We start from the raw sequence: 21,158 nt of genomic DNA on the forward strand, positions 1-21,158 counted from the left end.
CAGTTTGTTTTAGATTTATGAGTTTGACTGTCCCTTTGGTATCTTTCGTCCCTCTGTGACAATGTGTTGAGAGAGGAAGTGTGCATTTTCGCGACTTCAATACTGGTATAGTAAATGGTGAGCAGTTAGTCGCCTATGAAATCAAAAACCCAGTAGCCAGGAAACTGTTTTTCAGTACAAGAATAAGAATATGTGGTATGATTGCCAATTGATTATATCAATTACCATATGGAAAAAAAATTATTATTTAAATGCCCAAAAAAGGCACAATCCATGGCCGACAGTGCAAGGACTGTATAGCCAAGCAAGGTCATTTAAAATTTTTTGATTCATGTATCACTTATTATTTTTTGAATGATGGAGGTGCAATATGTGGCTTAATTGTAATTACTGGTCTATTTTCTTTTACATAGGAGTGTGCACACAAAATTAAATGAATGTGTTGGCCTCATAGTAATTTCTGAAATACAAATCAACAATATAACAATGAATTTAATACATTTAATACATAGAGGCAAGTGCCTGAGAGAGTGTAACTGGTTCAGAATTGCCACCCACTAACTTCTGCAACAGCTCAATTTGTAGTTCCAGTTTGTTCCTCTCCAAGTCCATATGCACTTTCTGCTTCTCTTGGATTTCTAGTTTACCTTGCAGTGCACGATACTGCATGTCGTGAATATCCTGCACTGTTACCTTTTTCAAAGGTGTTCTCACTGTCCTACAAATAATAAAAACATAATGAATTCTGTAAAAGATCGATTAATTTTACATCTCTTTTTATTGATCGATTCAACGTCATAGTTCCCTCAAATAACCAGTCAGAATATGTCACGTTTTCCGGCTTGAAATATGTGAATAGGTGGGGGGAAACTGTCAGAAAAATATATGAAAATGTAAAAAAAGAAAACTTGAAGTATTGACCAAATAATCTAGCGGAACCTGTTTCCACAACACATTTTCAAAGAGTTCTTGTATACATCCCCATAGTACGGTAGAAAAATAATTTTTTTTAAATCAAAAATTTCGGGAAAATATTCATTCTACTTATGAACTAAAAATCGTTTTTGTTGAAGGTGGCTTAAGGTGACCTTCAGTTGTTAATTTCTGGTCTCTTGTGGGGAGCTGTCTCATTGGCAATTATACCACATCTTCTTTTTTTACATTTACAACTTACTTCTGCTTATCTGTCCTATCTGTTTGTTCTTGAATATGTGGAACAACTGTTTGTGTCAGGATGGGGTCATATCCTGAAAGCAGAGACGGACTTGGTGGACTGGAGGGGGGTGGACTGTCCCTTATCAGAGATGCTGCAGATTCATACAAATCCTGGCTGGCATCTTCTTCCGGCAAAGTGGCATTGATAGATGGTTGATCTGTAATAAATGAGAACAAAATTATTCGTTGATACTGTGTTTGGGTATATTTTATTAATTCTAAAAGGGGGGGGGGGGCAATTGAAAAGGCATACTATCATCATTCAATTGAATTCAGATACAATTACTTTAAATTTCAAGATAAAAATATTGCACAAGACTAATTAAGACCCTATTTCAACCCTTTTCAGATTATCAAGGGTCTCAGCTATAAACTAATATGTGTTCCTGTATAGGTTCAGTCTGCAACAACAAATTGATCAACTTTATTCCGGATTTATGACAACCAGTCCGTATCTGTTTTAATATTATAAATCATGACTGGTTTTCGGTCGAAATTAGCTATTGCGGTTCCCTTTAATCAATCAACAGATACCAGTTTAAAGACGACTTGGCGGGCACCTGCAGCCACTTGTGAACTAATGTTGAAAATAATACTTTAAAACTGTTATCAGTTTAAGCAAATGCAATCTTTCAATAGTATATCAAGTGGAAAACCTTCAAACCAACAAGAAACACGTTGGCAATCATTTAATGATCGAAAATATTGGTTAAAATAAATTGTTATCAGTCACGTGATATCAGTTGGGAATTCCCCTACTTGTTGTGACGGCGGAGCAGACGAAACTTTTACCAAAATTTAAGAAAGGAAACTATGTATCCCGGTATTAAAAAGGATACAAATATTTGTGTTAATTTCATTGAAAATTAACAATAACAATAAAAAGAACCTTCAAAACAAAATTTAGCCAAAAAATGTTTGTTTTTATATGATAAATAAAAACATGTTAAGTGAAACTGATCAAGTTACTTTTTACAAAGTTCAATAAGAAGGGTAGAGCCTTGAGAAGTTCTAATTAAGGGGAAAACACATTTGGGGATTTATTTCAAAGTGTTAAAAAATATTTACTTACTTGTCTGGAATGATTCAGTTTCAAGTCCACCCTGAATCCCCCTGAAGCTGGTGGTGTCCTTCATAAGATCGATAACTTTTCCTACTGCAGAGCTAGGTTGTTTTGGAGCTGGTCCTCCCCCAGTTTTGAACAACTCACTCCTGTGAGTTGTGTACACAGCCTTGGCCACTCTTGTGGTATTCCTCCACTTGTTCCTAACTTCTGTGGCTGTACGGATGGCAACTCCAAGAGAATTAACTTTTATGGCTATGTCGTCCCATACCTTCTTCTTCAACTGGTTGGTCACTGTATTAGTAAGTTTTCCATTAATTACACCAGAGTGTTTCTCTACTAGTTGCTGGATCAGGTCTTCCTCTGCCACAGTGAAGTTGGTCTTCTTCAGTCTTTTAAGTTTACTTGGGTTTTGTTCAGTAGATTCAGCCATTGTTATACAGACAGGATGCTCCAGAACAATGCATGATGGGTTGGTTTTATTTAATCACTTGATTAATCAGTTGATTAAATTTTAACGCATTGATTAATCAGTTGATTAAATTTTAATTCATTGATTATTTAATCGACACGTTAAATATTGTTGAACAACAGAAAATAAACGACTCGTTATGTAACGACTGGTTAAAAGATTTAATGACTCGTTAAATTTAATCAATCGTTAAAATAACGACAAGTTGAACAACAGACCCCAGATATCACAGCAGAACACCTCAGTACTCTCAAGAATCTAGTCAACAACAGATTTCCAAATACTAACATTCATGTTTTTCCTTTATTTCATCGTCTCAATGAAGAACTTTTTAACCAAGATGTTGATATAGTGAACACGAGGCTTGAACGCCTAATTTCAAACTCTCTATCCCTAGTCCGAAACGACAATATCAATGTTAGAAACCACCGTTACTATCATACTGATGGAGTACACCTATCGATCAGTGGAAATTTTGAACTTGTGCGTGCAATAAAATCCCACATGAATCCAGTTCTTGGACTAAAAGACTACCATAACTAAAATCAATCTGAAAATATTCATCAATTAACAACTCCACGCAAAAACCACTTACCACCTCAACATACCACGCCGAACAGACTTTTTTCGCCAGCTAACTTTGAACATTCATTTTATGATCGTCCAAATGCGAATGCTTTCCGTGAGCAAAGACCACTAGTCCCTCCAGAATCTAGTCAACCCAACTGGTTCAGAGACCGTGAACTGATTATGAGGCTTTTGAATATATAATTTGTTAACAACATTGTAGTTTATAGATGTTATAGTGTACATATAAAATTTTGAGATACTCGGTAATTAATTACTCAAATATCATTTTTGAACTGTTTTATATTTTTCTCTTATTCTGTTTGTAAATATTTTACTACAGTTACCATGTATGTAATGAACGTTATAGATAAATACCTAATACAAGAAATATTTTCTATCTGCACAGATAAATATGATGCAAGTAGCATCTTATCTTTTCTTTTGAAGATCTTATGTATAAAATCTAATTATTTGACCAAACATGTATTTGAAGTCTGAGTTTATTGAGTGTATATACCTGTATTTTTCACTTACATATATAATTATCATCATGCTAAATCTAGCCTGCTGGAATATCAATGGGTTTCGTATTGAAAAATTAAATGATATTGTTGCTGATAACAAATATGACATCTTTAGTATTGTAGAATCTTGGACATCTGGGAAGTCAAACATTTCTCTGCCTGGCTACTCACATATTACAGTTCATGCAACTAAAGCTAAGGGTAAAAGAGGTAGACGATCAGGCGGAATTATAGTATATTATATAAAAGAACTTTCAACTTTAAAAATCATAGATAAAGTTATATCTACTAAAGACTATATATGGATAAAATTAAATAAAACTCAACTGGGTTTACCCCATGACATTTATATTTGCACTGTTTATATTAAACCAAGAATGGCTTCAGTTTCCCCTGATCATGATTCTTTATTTGAAAATTTGAAAAACTCTATAGACAACTTCTCCCAAAAAGGGAAAGTTATTTTAATGGGAGATTTTAATGCCCGGACTGGAGATTTGTTTGATTATATCGAACTAGACCACATTTCACATATAGATAATAATTATCTTCCAACAAACTACTCTGTAGATGACCCATTAACCATAAGACAAAACATGGATACAATTGTAAATGAACAAGGCAAAAATATTATTGATCTTTGTATTGAATCAAAAATGAGAATTCTTAATGGCAGAGCGATGGGTGACTCCCTAGGTAACTTTACCTATTTTTGTCCAAATGGTAGAAGTAATATAGATTATGTTATTGTCAGTGAAGACATTGTAAATAGTTTTCCTTTTCTACATGTACTTCCCCCTAATGAACTATCAGATCATTGCATTGTATGGTTTAGTCTGAACACTTTTAATTATCTAAACAATAACTCCAAACAAGATTACAATTTTACTTTTCCAATCCCAGGAAAATTTTGTGTTGAAGATGGAAAAAATGAATACATATCTCTGTTAGAAAATGATGAAGAGAAAGATATTCAATCTTTTCTCCTCCAAGTCAATGATCCAGAAAAAGATATTAATACTTTAACTGAACATTTAACTAATATCATGATTAAAGCTGCAAAGAAATCTTTTAAATTCAAATTATTCAAAAAGAAAAAAAAAGAAAAAGAAGCATAACTGGTATAATGGTAATTGTTTTATTATGAAAAAAGAACTTCGCAGTTTAGGCAAGAAAATGCAACAGTATCCAAATAATGCATATATACGAAGTAATTTTCATAGACTTCGCAAAGAATATAACAAATTTTTGAAACTAGCAAGACAAAAGTTTGTCAACGATTTAGTTGCAAGACTTGATACTCTACATGAAAATAATCCAAAATTGTTTTGGGAAACTATTGATAAATTAAAAAATAATCTTGTTAAAACTAATCCAATTAGTATCTCTGATTGGCACAAATATATGAAAGATTTATATGCAGCAGATAAACATGAAAACCCCAATTTTATACCTACAGCTCAAGATTTTTCAAATACAGGCCCTCTAGATTTTCCCTTTACTTGTGGAGAGGTCCGTAAAGGTATTCATAAGTTAAAAAACAATAAACAACCAGGCATTGATCTGATTCCTAACGAATTTATAAAATATGGTAAAAATAAGTTATTACCTTCCTTTGTCAATTTATTTAATAGGATTTTGTCATCGGGTGTATTTCCAGATTGCTGGAATATCTCATGTACCACATTTATACATAAAAATGGTGATATTAATTGTTGTGATAATTACAGATGCCTAGGTCTAACAAGCTGCTTCGGAAAACTTTTCACTTCCTTATTACAAACTAGACTTAATGGATACCTAGATGATCATAATCTATATAACAAATTTCAAGCTGGATTCAGACCAGATTACCGTACAACTGATCATATATTTACAATAAAGACAATACTAAACAAATATATCTTTAAAAATAAAAAACAGATATATGCCTGTTTTGTAGATTTTTCCAAGGCATTTGATTCAATTTGGCATGATGGATTATTTGAAAAACTTTTAAAACTGGGAGTAAAAGGACATTTTTTCCAATTACTTCACCATATGTATAATAATGCAAAATTTGTTGTAAAAAAAGATAACACTATTACTGAGCCATCTAAATTAGGAAAAGGTGTGCGACAAGGTGATGGCTTAAGCCCCCTCTTATTTAATATATATGTCAATGACATTGATTCAATTTTTCCCCAAGAATCATGTTTTCCGTTGCAGCTTATAGACACTAGAATGAATTGCTTATTATATGCTGACGATTTACTGTTACTATCTGAAAGCAAAGAAGGTCTTCAATCCTGTTTAAATTCTCTTAAAACATACTGTGATAGATGGAAGCTAAATGTCAATTTAAATAAAACAAAAATTATGATCTTCAGTAAAGGTAAACAAGATTTTAAAAAATTTAAATTTTTTTTATGATAACAAAGAAATTGAAATTGTTGAGAAATATAAATATCTGGGTATTATCATTTACTTTAATGGAAATTTTAAACATGCTGCAGAACACTTATACAAACAAAGCCTAAAGGCTCTTTTTTCTCTGCATTCTAAGACATTTGGATTCAATACTATAGATCACAAACTAAAATTAAAACTTTTTGATACTCTTATAAAACCCATAAGTACTTATGGATCTGAAATATGGATTAGTGACTACAATATAAAAGACTCAAATATTGATAAATTACCTTTTGAAAAAATTCATAATAAATTTTGTAAAAATATTTTAGGAGTTCACAAGAGAAGTTCAAATATGGCAGTAAAGTGTGAATTAGGAAGACAACCTACTTTGAATCATATACTAACCCTAGCCCTTAAATATTATGATCGACTTAAACAGCTTCCATCTGACAGATTGCTTAGTGAAACATATAAATTAGATCATTCATTATATACTGATGGACACAGATCTTGGCACAAATTTATCTCTAACTCTATTGAAAAATATAATTTAACAGACAATAATCTCAATTTAAAGAACTTAAAGGAAAATATTAATAACCAACATTCTAATAACACTTTGCATAATCTAGAAAAATTACGTTCAATTGAACAAGACAATAAATTACATTTCTATGCCAATATTTATTCAGAAGAATTTAAATTGCAAAATTATCTATCTTATAAATGTTCTCCTAATATAACAAGAAATCTTACAAAATTAAGAATTAGTTCCCACCCTCTTTTGATTGAAAAGGGTAGATATTTCAGACCAAAAATTAAGAGAGAAAACAGAATATGCTCTAACTGCAATCAAATAGAAGATGAAAAACATTTCCTTATTTATTGCAAAAAATTTGAAAATTATAGAAAACAACTATTTAATAAACTAAATTTTAATTCACAAGATCTGTGCCCTGAAAAAGTTATGGAAACCATTATTAGTTTACTTAACCCACAAAATATTGATGACACAAAAAATATATGCCATTACATACAATTATGCTTTGAATCTTTGTAATTTTATTCATTTAACCTTGATTTGATATTTTGTCATACATAATATATATTTATTTATGTGATGTAATATCATGTTAATGTCGGGGAAGACATCATTATACTTGTATTGATTTTCCTGATTTAATAAAAACTTGAAAAAACTTGAAAAAAACTTGAAAAAAAAACTTGAAACTTGATTTCTAATGTAAATAAACAAACCCGACGATACTGATTAGAAGAATACAAAAATTACAAGGTGAGCAATATGGTTTCTTATGTGCAAAGAAGCCTACACCAAGCATCACGGTATTGTTATTGGCAAGGGTTTCAGTGCACTATAGGATACTATAGTGTCAGCTGTTGCAAATTATATAATTTAGCTTTTTACAATGCACAGCTCTATATTTGACAATGACCCCCAAGGCAATCATTTATACGATCCTTCGAACCCAAAAAACTTGCAACACAGTGAACTCCCAAAAAGATGTTTGCATGTTGGTTCGACAGTTTGATGATCTTTGATGTACTCGTACATGATGATTTATTCTTTGGAGTTGTCAGGAGGCTGATTTAGAAGGGGGCCAGTGGGCATGCCATCCTTTTCTGGGAAATTTGGTGGGCCTGCACTTATGAAAATTTCTGGATCCGCCACTGGTTGTTGGACCATAATAGTCCCAGTATGGACACAGTGGTGATCAGCAGTCATTATAAAAAAGAAGATGTTGTATGATTGCCAATGAGACAACTGTCTACAAGAGACCAAAATGACACAGACATTAACAACTATAGGTCACCGTACGGCCTTCAACAATGATCAAAGCCTATACAACATAGTCATCTACAATATAAATATGACATATAAAACAGTTCAAACCAGAAAACCAACGGCCTTATTTATATAAAAAATAAACGAAAAACAAATATGTAACACATAAACAAACGACAACCACTAAATTACAGGCTCCTGACTTGGGACAGACACATACACAAATAATGTGGCGGGGTAAAACATGTTAGCGGGATTCCAATCCTCACCCTAACCTTGGACAGTCATACATGTATAACAGAACAACATAAGAATGAACTATAAAAATCAGTCAAAAAAGGCTTAACTCATCAGATTGCCCATTGATATATCAAAAGCACTGAAAACTTCATTTGATATGTCTGATTTCAATTTATTCACATCATCAGGTCTTACACTTAGTATATTTTTTGTGATGAACATAACTATTTGGTTGATTATGTAGGGAATCACTGAAGCATGACTGGAGAAGTCACACCCCCCCCCTTTATTGTCCCAGCTGACCTGAGAATCTCCCTCTTTAACCATTAACGTCATACAACAATTACTTTTCCATTGTGGCATCCAGGGTTCTCACTAAGGATTTTTGAGCCATGATGAGTCCAACAGCAGGAAGAAAAAAATATGTTGCAATATAATGTAATATTTTAGTCTCCATTTCCTGATAGAGCAATGCAATGACATTAAATTCAGATCACTTTTAAACTTTTGCTATAAAATGATGATATTTGTGTTTAACTGTGTTCATTTTATACCAAATATTTCAATCTTGGTGCATCTGTGGACTCACCAGTTTTGAAAATGGTGAGTCCAGACAGATTTTGATGAGTCCAGGACTCATGGACTCGCGTTAGTGAGAACCCTGGTGGCATCATATATTTTGTATTAAAACATCAACATTTTACATGGAATATTTGTGATGTACATGTACAGTTTGTAATGGCAGACATATACATATTGTAGCAATAAGGTGTATTCAAAGCAAAATAATTAATAATAAAATAAAATCAAATCAATGGATAGAAGCATACTGGTAAAGTCAATTTTTTTTTTCACACAGCATCTGCATAGAGTGATGAGATATAAATCAGGAGATCAATAACTGGTTTTAGAAGTCAAGTATTTTTATATTTTACTTATTTGGGTAGATACATGTAACACAACATTTATCTTGTCATAATACCTGTACGCTCAGTGTTCTTCATGAAAACTATCACACTGATTTTAAATCATTATAGGAAAGCATAGTGTATAAGCAAACATTTCAGGAGGCAAAGAGTCTTTTATAGGCTGACTGCAATAGTCTGTATATTATCAATGATTATCTGAAAAAGCTTAGTTTTTGTCAACTTTCTTATTATTTCAAACATTTTGATAGATGTCTCCCAAATTTGGTGTATTTCTATTAGCTTTTTTCAAAGTCATTTTCATTTATTTTTCAACCCGGCCCAGAAATATGTTTAATATAGCTGATTAAGAGAAAGGCGACCTGGGTCACCTCTAATAACGGCTTTATTTATTGTCAATGCAAACATTTTACATGTTCAACACCAAATGCTGTCAAGTTTAGGGCCCCTGGCCATGGCTCTTTTTTTTCATAATTCATCTTACATGTACATCTCCTTTGAATTTGTTTGCTTTGTTGTTCTATGGTCTATCTATGCATATCTATCTATATACCACATTTTCATGGTCCCACAAAAATGTTTAAAATGTATACATTTTACTTTTTTCTAGCTTCTCTCATGTGATAGCCGTACCCTTTTGGTCACTATTTATGTGTTGCGTTTAAATATGAATTGTAACACTTTACAGTGACTGAACAGGTAAAACAAATACTTCTCAAGAAACAGAAAAAAGAAGACTACTTGGAACAGCACCAGACTACATGTATGTATGAATAAAAACTCAGATCGGAATAGTATGGAGGATATTATATGTCCTTGTGAATAAGCAAGGAAAGCTTTTAATAATAGTGCCTATTTTTTAATTTACTAGATTTTTCATTCATTATCTGTGCAAATTTCAACATAATTTGTCATAAATTCTTATCTAACTTTACTCAAAATTTCAGTGGTGGATCCAGAAATTTTCATAAGCGGGAGCCCACTGACTGCCTAAGAAGGAGCCAACTCCACTCATGCTTCAGTGATTCCCTATAAAAACAACAAAAATTTTCCTACAAAAGGGGTGGCCCAGGCCCCCCGAAAAACCCTCTAACTCCACCTCTGACTTTAATTTAATATGACAAGTGCTTTATTCACCAAAATACTGGTGCCTTTCTGTGATAAATATCATGCACAATTTTATATACTAGTATGACAGGGCAAAGAAGATCCACATGTGGTGTACCTGCACATGACAATTGCAAACTGCCCCATTTTTTTTTTATCACAACCAATCAACTGATCATGGTGATACTGACATTACCAGAGAGTACACATCAAATGAAAAATCACAAATAACTGTTACATATTATCAGATATTACAGAATTAAATATGTTTTAAATTTATTACAAAAAAATGTGTTCTCAATCTTGTAGATAGATATTACTGGATCTCATATACATGTAAGTACCAAAGACAACTGTCTACCAAGTCACAATTTATAAAAGTAAACTATTAAAGGTTGTAGTTTGGTCTTCAACGCAAAGCTTGGTTCACACCAAACAGCAATTTTATATAGTCCATATCAATCATGACAATGGCGTTTGGGGTTAAACATGTTTTCGAAGGTAAATAATATTGCCATGGAACTTTTTTCATGAGAGTGTTATAGTCTATATAGAGTATTACTTCCTGTTTGGATAGAAGTCAATACGTTCTTGCTCAATCCTATGTCGCTTTGAAGGTGTCATGATTGTCATCCTCAGCTTAAGCAATGTGTTACTGTAATTTGAATTTCAAAATGACTGAGCGACGTTTTTCAAAGCACTGGTCAACTCCACCATAGCGAACCACATGACTTTGACAATCAGTAAATTCCAGCGAAAAATATCTTTATAAGTAAAGAATTGTCGCATAAAAATTAAATAATAGAGTACACAGGAAATGGCAAAGTTCACATAGTCTAGTATGATTTATCATTTAAAAAAAAAAAAAAAAAAAAAAACCGAGCAAAAAGGGGGGGGGGGGATGGGGCATACGCCCTCTATGTCCCCTTCTGGATCAGCCACTGCCTTCTGTTGTCCATTTTGTCAAGTAGTAATCCTCAAAAGTATGTGTAGGTTATATGCTATTTTCATCAAGTTGATTATAAACACAGAATACATTTTATTATAATATCATTCCCCATTTCTATTCTCAATTTTATTAAGTCTCCTTCCATTATAACACGGGTCCACCAATAATACAACAAAAATGACAAATTAGTAGAAAAAAAGCGCTATCTTTTCATATTGCTTGAAGTGCAATATTCCAATAAAAATAAACTACTCACAAACCACTGATCTCAATATAATCAGCTAAAATACGGCAAGCTTTTTACTTGTTCTAAGTACACTTACTAACTTTCCGTCCTGCCCGTTAACGTTTTCTTTTTTTGGTTTAGTCATTGCCAAATAAAAATCTCTCGTGCGCTTTGAAGTAACAGGATTTGTTCTTACATATTCTTCACAAATATTGATCCTGATTAAGTTAAAAACGTGGATATATTTAAAAGGAAAAAGAATACACTGGCTCAATGCAAGACTACGAAAACCTTATTTTAAACAAGAGGAAATATCCCCCGTCCCCACAACGGGAAAATTTGACATGACCAGTTTATTATGATATCGGTCCATTTCATTGGTTATCTATCTATGAATAAAGGAACGATTTCATTCATTTTCGTAACCCGGAACGGCGATGTTTTATAGTTTAGGTGGAAATTTGAGGATCATTGAAAAAGAAACAGATTTGGTATGATGGCCAATTAGACAACTTTCTACCAGAGACAACGTGACGTAGAATTTAATAAATATATGTCACCGTACGACCTTCAACAATTAGCAAAACCCATACCATATAGTCAGCAATATGTAATAGGCCCCGAATCACGGGGGGGTCTCTTCCTATATAAAGGTATATACATATGTGCCGCTGGAATGGGTCCCTTTTTTGATCCGTCAAATATATCAATGGGGTGCAATTTTACCTAGGAAATATATCAATAGGTAGTAATTGACCGATTGTGATATATCAATGGGCTGATAAATATATGAATGGGTTATGATTTCGCTGTGAAATATATGTATAGGTAGGGATTTCACAATTATTCAATATATGAATGGGGGGTGTTTTTAAAATCCCAGCTGCACACCTGTACCCAAAACCCCATGTTGAGACCCCCCCGTGCCCCGAATTGAAAAATGTAAAACAATTCAAACGAGAAAACTTACGGCCTGGTTAATGAACAAAACAATAAATGGTTGAAATTTATGATATACAGCAACTATCGACAACCACTGAATTATGGGCACCTGTCTTGGGGCAGTATTATAAGACAGTGTTTTAATTTTTTTGTTGTTGAAAATTTGAGGATAGGTATATATTAGAGAGTGTTTTGGAGTTTTTGGAACAAATTTGAGGATAAGTATATATAAGACAGTATTCAATAATAGTTTTTGGGGAAATTTTAGGATCAGTATATATAAAACAGTATTTTATTTGAATAAGAAATATCGGCATATCATCATACCGTTTATTCCGATAACATGCAGTTCGTCTTTTTCATAGTTAAGTGGTGGGTAGAACCACACTTACACTAAAACATGTTAAGTCCGAGTCGTGTTACGCTCGTAAATGCTTAAGTTGATGCAAAGAGTTCTTACTAAAGGACAAAAAAATTAAGACATTTTCAAGTTACCCGAATTGATAAGTTTATGATAAGGGGATGCAAAGAATTCACTTAAATCCGTAAGATATTGAAATGTCTTAAGGGCTGTCAATCATTCTAAGATTGATATAAGATTGCTTCTTGTTACACTCTTAGTCGCTAAGACAGTCTTAAGATGATGTTAAGTGCTAAGAGAGCTTCTTGTTACCGGCCCCAGCTTCGTTGACAAGGCCCAAGGTCTTATCTCTTCCCAAATAAATAGCTTTAAACAAAAAATTTAAGCCTTTAGTGTTACATGCACAGTTTTCAAAAGTAAACAGCTCAAGCAATACTATTTTCATGAGGATAAATTATTTGGTGATGAAACTTCAAAAGATTTAAAATGACTTACAAACAACCGAAGTTCGACGTTATTTGTCACGTTTTTTTTGCCATTTTGAAGTTTACTAGTATATATTTTTATCCAGGAACGGCTAAAGTCCTCCTCCGTTTGCGTGATTTTCTCGAGGACCAATTGGTGTCCATGGGCTATTTTTGCCCATTGGTCGGGTTTTTGTCTCTTTGGCACATTCCCTGTGTCCATTCTCAATTTTATAGCAATCAGTTATAGTGTACAGCCATTGATAATCCGTTTTATAAGTTCAACATTACAACATCATTTAAATCACGATCTTGAAATAATTTAAAGAATTTGCATGAAAAAGTGGCTCGTAGCCCTTTAATTTTACTCACCCTTTGCTTATCTTCAAAAGGTGCATGTCTAAGTTTTGTTTTGTCGTGATCGCGGTTCTCATTTTGAGGTATCTGTAAAATAGAGATACACTTTATAACATCTTAAAATATTGACATACTTTGAAACTATGTGTATAAAAATATGCGTCCAGATATTGTTTCCGTCTTTTTTTAAGTCTTTTTATCTTTTTAAGACTTCCGGTTTTCATTAGTACTGGGAGAGGACAATTATTTTCGAGTTTATCTACATGTATACTATGATTAAACTTCTATAATATATAGAGACTCTATATAAATTATAGCAGTTTTCGCCGTGGAGAAGAAACTTGGAATTTATAGTATAAAGCAAATACAGTTTATTTATAATATACGTATGTTCATAGTTATTGTCGAGCCTGCAACTTTTGTTGCAGAAAGCTCGACATAGGGATAGTGATCCGGCCGCGGCGGCGGCGGCGGCGTTAGCTAACTTCTTAAAAGCTTTATATTTTAGAAGCTGGAAGACCTGGATGCTTCATACTTTATAAATAGATGCCTCATGTTACGAAGTTTCCGTCAGTCACATGTCCAATGTCCTTGACCTCATTTTCATGGTTCAGTGACTACTTGAAAGAAAAGTTCAGAATTTTTGTAATGTTGAATTCTCTCTTATTATAAGTAATAGGATTATTATATTTGGTATGTGCGAACCTTGCAAGGTCCTCATGCCCGTCAGACAGTTTTCACTTGACCTCGACCTCATTTCATGGATCAGTGAACAAGGTTAAGTTTTGGTGGTCAAGTCCATATCTCAGATACTATAAGCAATAGGGCTAGTATATTCGGCGTATGGAAGGACTGTAAGGTGTACATGTCCAACTGGCAGTTGTCATCTGACCTTGACCTCATTTTCATGGTTCAGTGGTTATAGTTAAGTTTTTGTGTTTTGGTCTGTTTCTCTTATACTTTATGCAATAGGTCTACTATATTTGTTGTATGGAATGCTTGTAAGGAGTACATGTCTAGCGGGCAGATGTCATTTGACCTTGACCTCATTTTCATGGTTCAGTGGTTATAGTTAAGTTTTTGTGTTTTGGTCTGTTTTTCTTATACTTTATGCAATAGGTCTACTATATTTGTTGTATGGAATGATTGTAAGGTGTATATGTCTAGCGGGCAGATGTCATTTGACCTTGACCTCATGTTCATGGTTCAGTGGTTATAGTTAAGTTTTTGAGTTTTGGTATTTTTATCTAATATTATATGCCAAAGGTCAACTATATTTGGTGTATGGAAATATTTTATGATCTATATGTCAGTCCTGCACGTTTTATTTGACCATGACCTTAATTTCACGGTTCATTGCACAGTGTTAAGTTTTTGTGTTTTGGTCTATTTTTCTTTAACTATAAGTAATAGGTCAACTATATTTAATGTGTGGAAGCATTGTTAGCTGTACATGTCTGCCTGGCATGGTTCATCTGACCTTGACCTCATTTTCATGGTTCATTGGTCTTTGTTTAGCTATCTTGGTTAATGTTAAGTTTATGTGACAGTTGTAATAAAGCTTTCAAATTAGGACTATCAACATAATATCAATGATTAGTAAAGAAGGCGAGACATTTCTGTGTGTGCACTCTTGTGATAGTATACAGAAGGCTTCAGACCACAATAAATTCCCTATATTCGTGGTCTTGGAAAAAAGTTCCCAATTATTATATGGGGTAATGCTTCTTAAGTATTTTGTCTACTGTTTTCTTTGAAATGTTTACTTCTTTAAGAGGGATCATATCAGTTGAATATATATTGAAATAAGTAAAACATGTGGAAAAGATTATTGTTGAAAGTTAAAGTGGCCGTACGGTGACCTATAGTTGTTAATGTCTGTGTCATTTTGGTCTCTTGTGGACAGTTGTCTCATTGGCAATCATACCACATTTTCTTCTTTTTTTTTATATTTGACCAAATAAAAGTAGGGAAGAAATAAGCCTTAGTCATTTATTCAACATTCAAATCCTACCATTGTCATGTTAATAAGGCTCTCAAAAGAAAACAAAGTACTGATGGATTGTTCAGAAGCATATTTTATTAGAATAATAAAAGTCTATAAACAAATACATTTATTTCTTTTTGAAGCAGTGTAAATTTTTTAATTTAATTTGATTTTTACTAAGAAAAAAATGCTTTGTAGCAAAGGGAAGAATAATAATGGAATTTAACAGAAAAGTAACAAATAACAGACTTTGAAAAAAGGAACATGATGGATGTCACATCGATTCGAGATTAATCCCGGTTTTTTTTGTAGAGTTCATGTTGTTCAGTCTTTTATAAGTTTTCTATGTTGTGTTATGTATGCTGCTTTTTTTTACTTTTTTACTTTTACTTTTTTTCCCTCATGGCTTCGGTCGTTTCTTACAATGCGAAAGATACAAATTGTTGAAATTGACTATGGGATAATCGGTACAAATTCGGCTGGAAACGGCTGAATTTGGACGCTACTGAACAATATCTGCTTGTTGTCATAATCAAAACTAAAGGCTCCAAGGAGCCTGTGTTCGCTCACCTGAAATATTTATTTACAATTGAGGCATGAAATAATGCAACCGTTATACTCTTGCTTTACTAGTTTCAAAGATGAAAGGAAACAATTCCTTTTCCCCCTATGTTTTATTTTAGCCATGTTTACCATGTTGGTTGGCAAGCAGGGTCATCGGACACATTTTTGAAACAAGATACCCTAATGCTGATTGTGGCCAAGTTTAGTTAAATTTGTTTCTGTTGTTACAGGAGAAGACTTGTAAAAGGTTAAATATACCTTTAAAGGGTAATAACTCCTTATGGGGCCAATTGAACATTTTGACATTATTGCTGTTTACAATTTGTCCTTAAAGTTACAATCTCAAAGGCAGCAACCCAACAACAGCTTGTCTGATTCTGATTCGTCTGAAAATTTTAGGATAAATATATATTAACCTGATGAGTATTTTAACTTGTTGTCTTGGTCCTAAATGCTTTGGTTTCAGAGAACTGCATTTTCCCCTATGTTCTATTTTTTAGCCATGGCAACCATGTTAGTTGGCAGACGGAGTCATGTCATCGGACATAATTTTTTTTAAAGTAGATACCTTATGTAATGATGAGTGTTGCCAAGTTTGGTTAAATTTGGTCCAGTAGTTTCAGAGGAGAAGATTTTTGTAAAAGTTAACGGACGATGACGGACGACGGACATCAACGACAGACGCCTAAAGATGAGAAAAGCTTACTTGGTCCATTGGGACAGTTGTGCTAAAATTTAGTTTTACAAATTTTAATGATAGTTTGAATTTCCAGCCACGATTAACAGTACGTTGATTAGAAGTCTACACTTTCTAATCTGGAATGGTCCTATCAAGGGCGACAGTCAAAATCGTGAATGTGTGACCACAGCTTAATACCCTCATCACACTAGGACCACAAAGCCGCAACGAGCTAAAAAAAAAATAGGAAATCGTAGTAAGATCATGGTTGTCGTAGTGCAGACGTGCAATTGTCTTCATGAACGTGGAGGTGAACGACCATTTTTGAACATGCTCAAAACATTTGTAGTACAGTCGTGGCCCAAAGTAGTGAGGACATACAAGTGATAAGATCGAGATATGTATAAGAGCCCGTATTGTTAACGTGGTGCAACCTGGAAGCAAAAAGACATTTCCGACTGCGACCTTACTACAATTTCACTGCGACTATCCCGTCTTCATCACACTTCTAATTACAATATGGATACGATTTAACTACGTGTAGAAAGAAAATACTCTGCTGCTAAGTTTACAATACGGTGCCCAGACATCCTTGGTAACACCTTATTAAAATACTTCTACGTCCTAGCCACGACAATTACACAAAATTGTGCTGATTTATAAAAAACGGATGCAATAACTTCTACTACTGTATTTGTTACCTTTGGCAGCATGTTTTCTCAAGGAAGCTGGTGTGTTCAATGTGAAAGTTGATATATTTATAGGGACTAAGTGCGAGGCGACAACGTACTTGGAGTCATGGTGTGATCGTAAGACGTGTAACAATCGTAACGGATTCATAGCAGGATTGTACCAGCATCATAGGCATGTCGTGGTATAACGTGAAAACTATGAAATATTTCAAAAATATTTAAGTCTTTAAGCTGGGGTCACACATTCACGATTTTTACTTCCGTTCTTGACAGGACCACTTCCGATTAAAATTTGTTATAAGTCTTATCAAGATTCTGTAAATCGAAGCTAGAAATTTAATCTCTATTCAAAATTTGTAAAAACATTTATTTAATCACAGTAATCAGATATTGTTCAGGAAGCTTCAAAATTCAGCCGTTTCCAGCCGAATTTGTCCTGATTATACGTATTAATCCGATTTGTACTTTTCACATAGTAAAACAACAGCCGAATCTGTCCCGAAAACGTCCCGATCATACCAAATGTGGTTCGATAGAGATCAGAAATTGATCAGACAATGAACCGACACTGACGGATGACATCCGTTAGAAACTTTCGCCATATTCGGATTGATTATGTACTGTCTGTACGCAATCCTATTACAGTCTGCTGTTTTTCACTGCAAACGGATTGGTCTGGACTCAGTCGTACTATGTTTTGTCGAGACTCTGACGTGTGTATTACTGCCGAATCTCGTATTGATAACAGAACTGTTCCACAACGGTTTTGGCAAAGACGGTTTGCATTCGGCAAGATCTTGTTGCAATCTGGACCCAACCGGCAAAAAACAGCGATGAACAATTTCTCCAGATCATGTTCGTTATACAGGATACCGTCCAGAAAACATCGATCGTTGTCATGATTTTGATCTGATACAGCAGAATCTGTCACGATATAGTCGCGATTGTCATCAGACTAAACAAAATCAGAGTCTCCATGAATATTATGAGACGTACCCAACTGTCGGGATGTAGTAATAGTAATCCGACTTTTACACTTATTGTGTTTTATTACAGTTTGATCTCAAACGAGAGCCATATTTGGCACTGTGTGCACGCCGTATCACAGACAAAGAACTTCTGGCCAAATTTAAATCTCGGTCTATTTCTGAAATTAATTCTAACCTACTTTTGAGCTTTTAACCCTGTATGCCAACATTCCCCATGTGAAAATTTCTTCCTATGTGACGCATAAATCTGACGTCAGATACACGAAGCAATGAATGTGTTTTTAATTTGATAGATGCTTTTGTGCTTTTTTGTAAAATTGTTTCTTTTAAAATTGAAACACAGTGATGACTGCTGTACCATATATTTTTGACGATTTTATTTATTATGTGTGTTTTGTTCACACATCGTTGTAAATATAACGGAATTTGATGAGACTCGTACAAGTGAGAGGTTTAACGCATTAAAATCCATCATTTTATACATTTGAAAATGCCTGTACCAAGTCAGAAATATGACAATTGTTGTCCCTTCGTTTTTGATACGTTTTATCAATTGATTTTGCCATGCGATTAGGGACTGAATTTTCCTAGATTTCATTATTTTTGTAATTTTACTTTTCACGATCTCACAGCTATCGGATTGCTTTATAGTGGGATCTTTGTGGTCTTGGTTAAGTATGACGGGAGCTTAAACAAAAAAACAACAACAAAAAAACACACATTAAAGATATTTTTGTTGTTAAAACTTTCATTGGTGTCATTTAAATACTTCATCAACTTCCCTTCCTAAATTTATAGACTTAAAAAACATCAAAGGCTCTATCTTAAAAGTATAAGCACTAAAATACATGATGTTGCGTGAATCCAATTCGTTGTCATACGTCAATATCGTAATTTGTAAGTATAGTTTACATTACTTCTGTTTAAATACCAAAACGAAATACATACCGGAAATAAGTCAATGTTTTCACCTTTTGATGACAAGGAAGATAATCGGCTGCTTTCATTTTCTGCATGCATGCCAGTTTGTCTGTCAAGATAAAAAGCAAGAACAAAAATTTTTATTATTAATTATGGATGTGAAAAAGAAAGAAAACAATCAGGGAAGACGAAAGTTTTCCATAAATTTTTAAAGAGATGTGGAAATGAGACAACCATCCCGTCAGGATTCTTCTTCGTCCAAATTATCTCTCCATTACGCCAGTTCCTTTTCACAATCGTAGAAATGGAAGCCATTGTAGGGACGACGCGCTGCCAATTTTGCTCTTGAAACCGATAAATGTATCCACATAGCGCCATTACGATCCTTATATGTCAGATGTATTTCAAAAGAAAAATGTATCTACTAGCTAATGAACATCAGTTAATGCTCTTGTCGTCAAATGGTGAAGTTGAAATCATCCCTTCGTAAATTTTACGGACGCCATCACGAGTTGGTTGACCGTTATTGAGTAACCGTTTCACAAATGATATCGGATATGTTCCTTACGTCGTAACTACAATCCCCTTCATTTTCATGAATGTGACCTACCGAATTAGACTACTCGTATTTACCGGATTTGTTTTCACATAAGCAACACGACGGATGCCACATGTGGACAGGATCTGCTTACCCTTCCGGAGCACCTGAGATCACCCCTAGTTTTTGGTGGGGTTCGTGTTGTTTATTCTTTAGTTTTCTATGTTGTGTCATGTGTACTATTGTTTGTCTGTTTGTCTTTTTCATTTTTAGCCATGGAGTTGTCAGTTTGTTTTAGATTTATGAGTTTGACCGTCCCTTTGGTATCTTTCGTTCCTCTTTTATTCAACTTAAAACTATTATCTGATCGGTTGTCAGGTGGAATTTTCGAAAATTCTTAAACATTTAAAAAAATTCTAATTAAAATTTTCAGTGGTTGAAGATTATAAACCCTAGTTATCACACACAAAAAAATATTTTTTTCGAAGATATGCATTTTCATCATCCAACTTAAAAAGACTGTCGTCAAGTACTTTAAGTAAAAAAAATATCTATTCGAACACACCTACTCTGTTTTTGAGATTCATCAGATAGATATTTCACTTGACCCATATATTTCATCTTTTCGTACTGTGATTTTTTTATGTTATAAAGTCAACCTGAAGCTTTGATATATAAAAAAGATAGAATCTGAAGCGAGATGATATATCAAATACTCTTGCTTTGTACGTTTTAAAGACAAAATATACACATCAAACACGCCCTAACATAAAAAGGTGCACTCGATTTTCTCTTTTCGTTACAATTGTTACCCATTTTATGGATTTTTTTCTTGAGTCACATAATGGAAGGGCAGACACGAAAATTACTGAACTAATAGACTGATATGGTCTCCGTCCATGGTAAACAAAAAATTAAAATCGGAGGTTATGCATTTTCTACATCCAACTTGATAGATACCCATGTCGTCGACTTGATATCTAATTGTTCTGCATTACTATGTTATAGATAAATTGAAAACTTATGGAAATGGTTTTTTTTTTTAATAAAACACTTCGTAATTGAGAGGAAAATTGTCGTTTTATTTGATTCTATTAGCTTTTAAAAATTTTGTTACTATAGTAAACATTACAGTAAGCATTTCTCTAACAAAAAGCTTCGATTCTTTTGTTCT

At 33.5% G+C, this 21,158-nt stretch overlaps 1 protein-coding gene across 1 annotated transcript; it reads right to left on the bottom strand.

The window, feature by feature from the left end:
- Window positions 1–474: 474 nt before the first annotated feature.
- Window positions 475–2,711, bottom strand: LOC139489331 (myb/SANT-like DNA-binding domain-containing protein 4). The gene is made up of 3 exons (XM_071275641.1): window positions 2,288–2,711; window positions 1,175–1,373; window positions 475–718 (listed from the first exon to the last, which is right to left on the bottom strand). The coding sequence occupies exons 1-3, from the start codon at window positions 2,709–2,711 to the stop codon at window positions 502–504; spliced, it is 840 nt and encodes a 279-aa protein (XP_071131742.1). The 3' UTR covers window positions 475–501.
- Between the last annotated feature and the right edge of the window lie 18,447 nt (window positions 2,712–21,158).

The sequence above is a fragment of the Mytilus edulis genome, chromosome 9 (genome assembly GCF_963676685.1).
Source record: "Mytilus edulis chromosome 9, xbMytEdul2.2, whole genome shotgun sequence".
Lineage (NCBI taxonomy): Eukaryota > Metazoa > Mollusca > Bivalvia > Mytilida > Mytilidae > Mytilus > Mytilus edulis.

Coding starts and splice junctions, on each gene's coding strand:
- LOC139489331 (XM_071275641.1), bottom strand. CDS start 2,711: ATGGCTGAATCTACTGAACAAAACCCAAGTAAACTTAAAAGACTGAAG. Junction 1,374..2,287: donor AACTGAATCATTCCAGACAA/GTAAGTAAATAT, acceptor CATTTATTACAG/ATCAACCATCTATCAATGCC. Junction 719..1,174: donor GATAGGACAGATAAGCAGAA/GTAAGTTGTAAA, acceptor TATTATTTGTAG/GACAGTGAGAACACCTTTGA.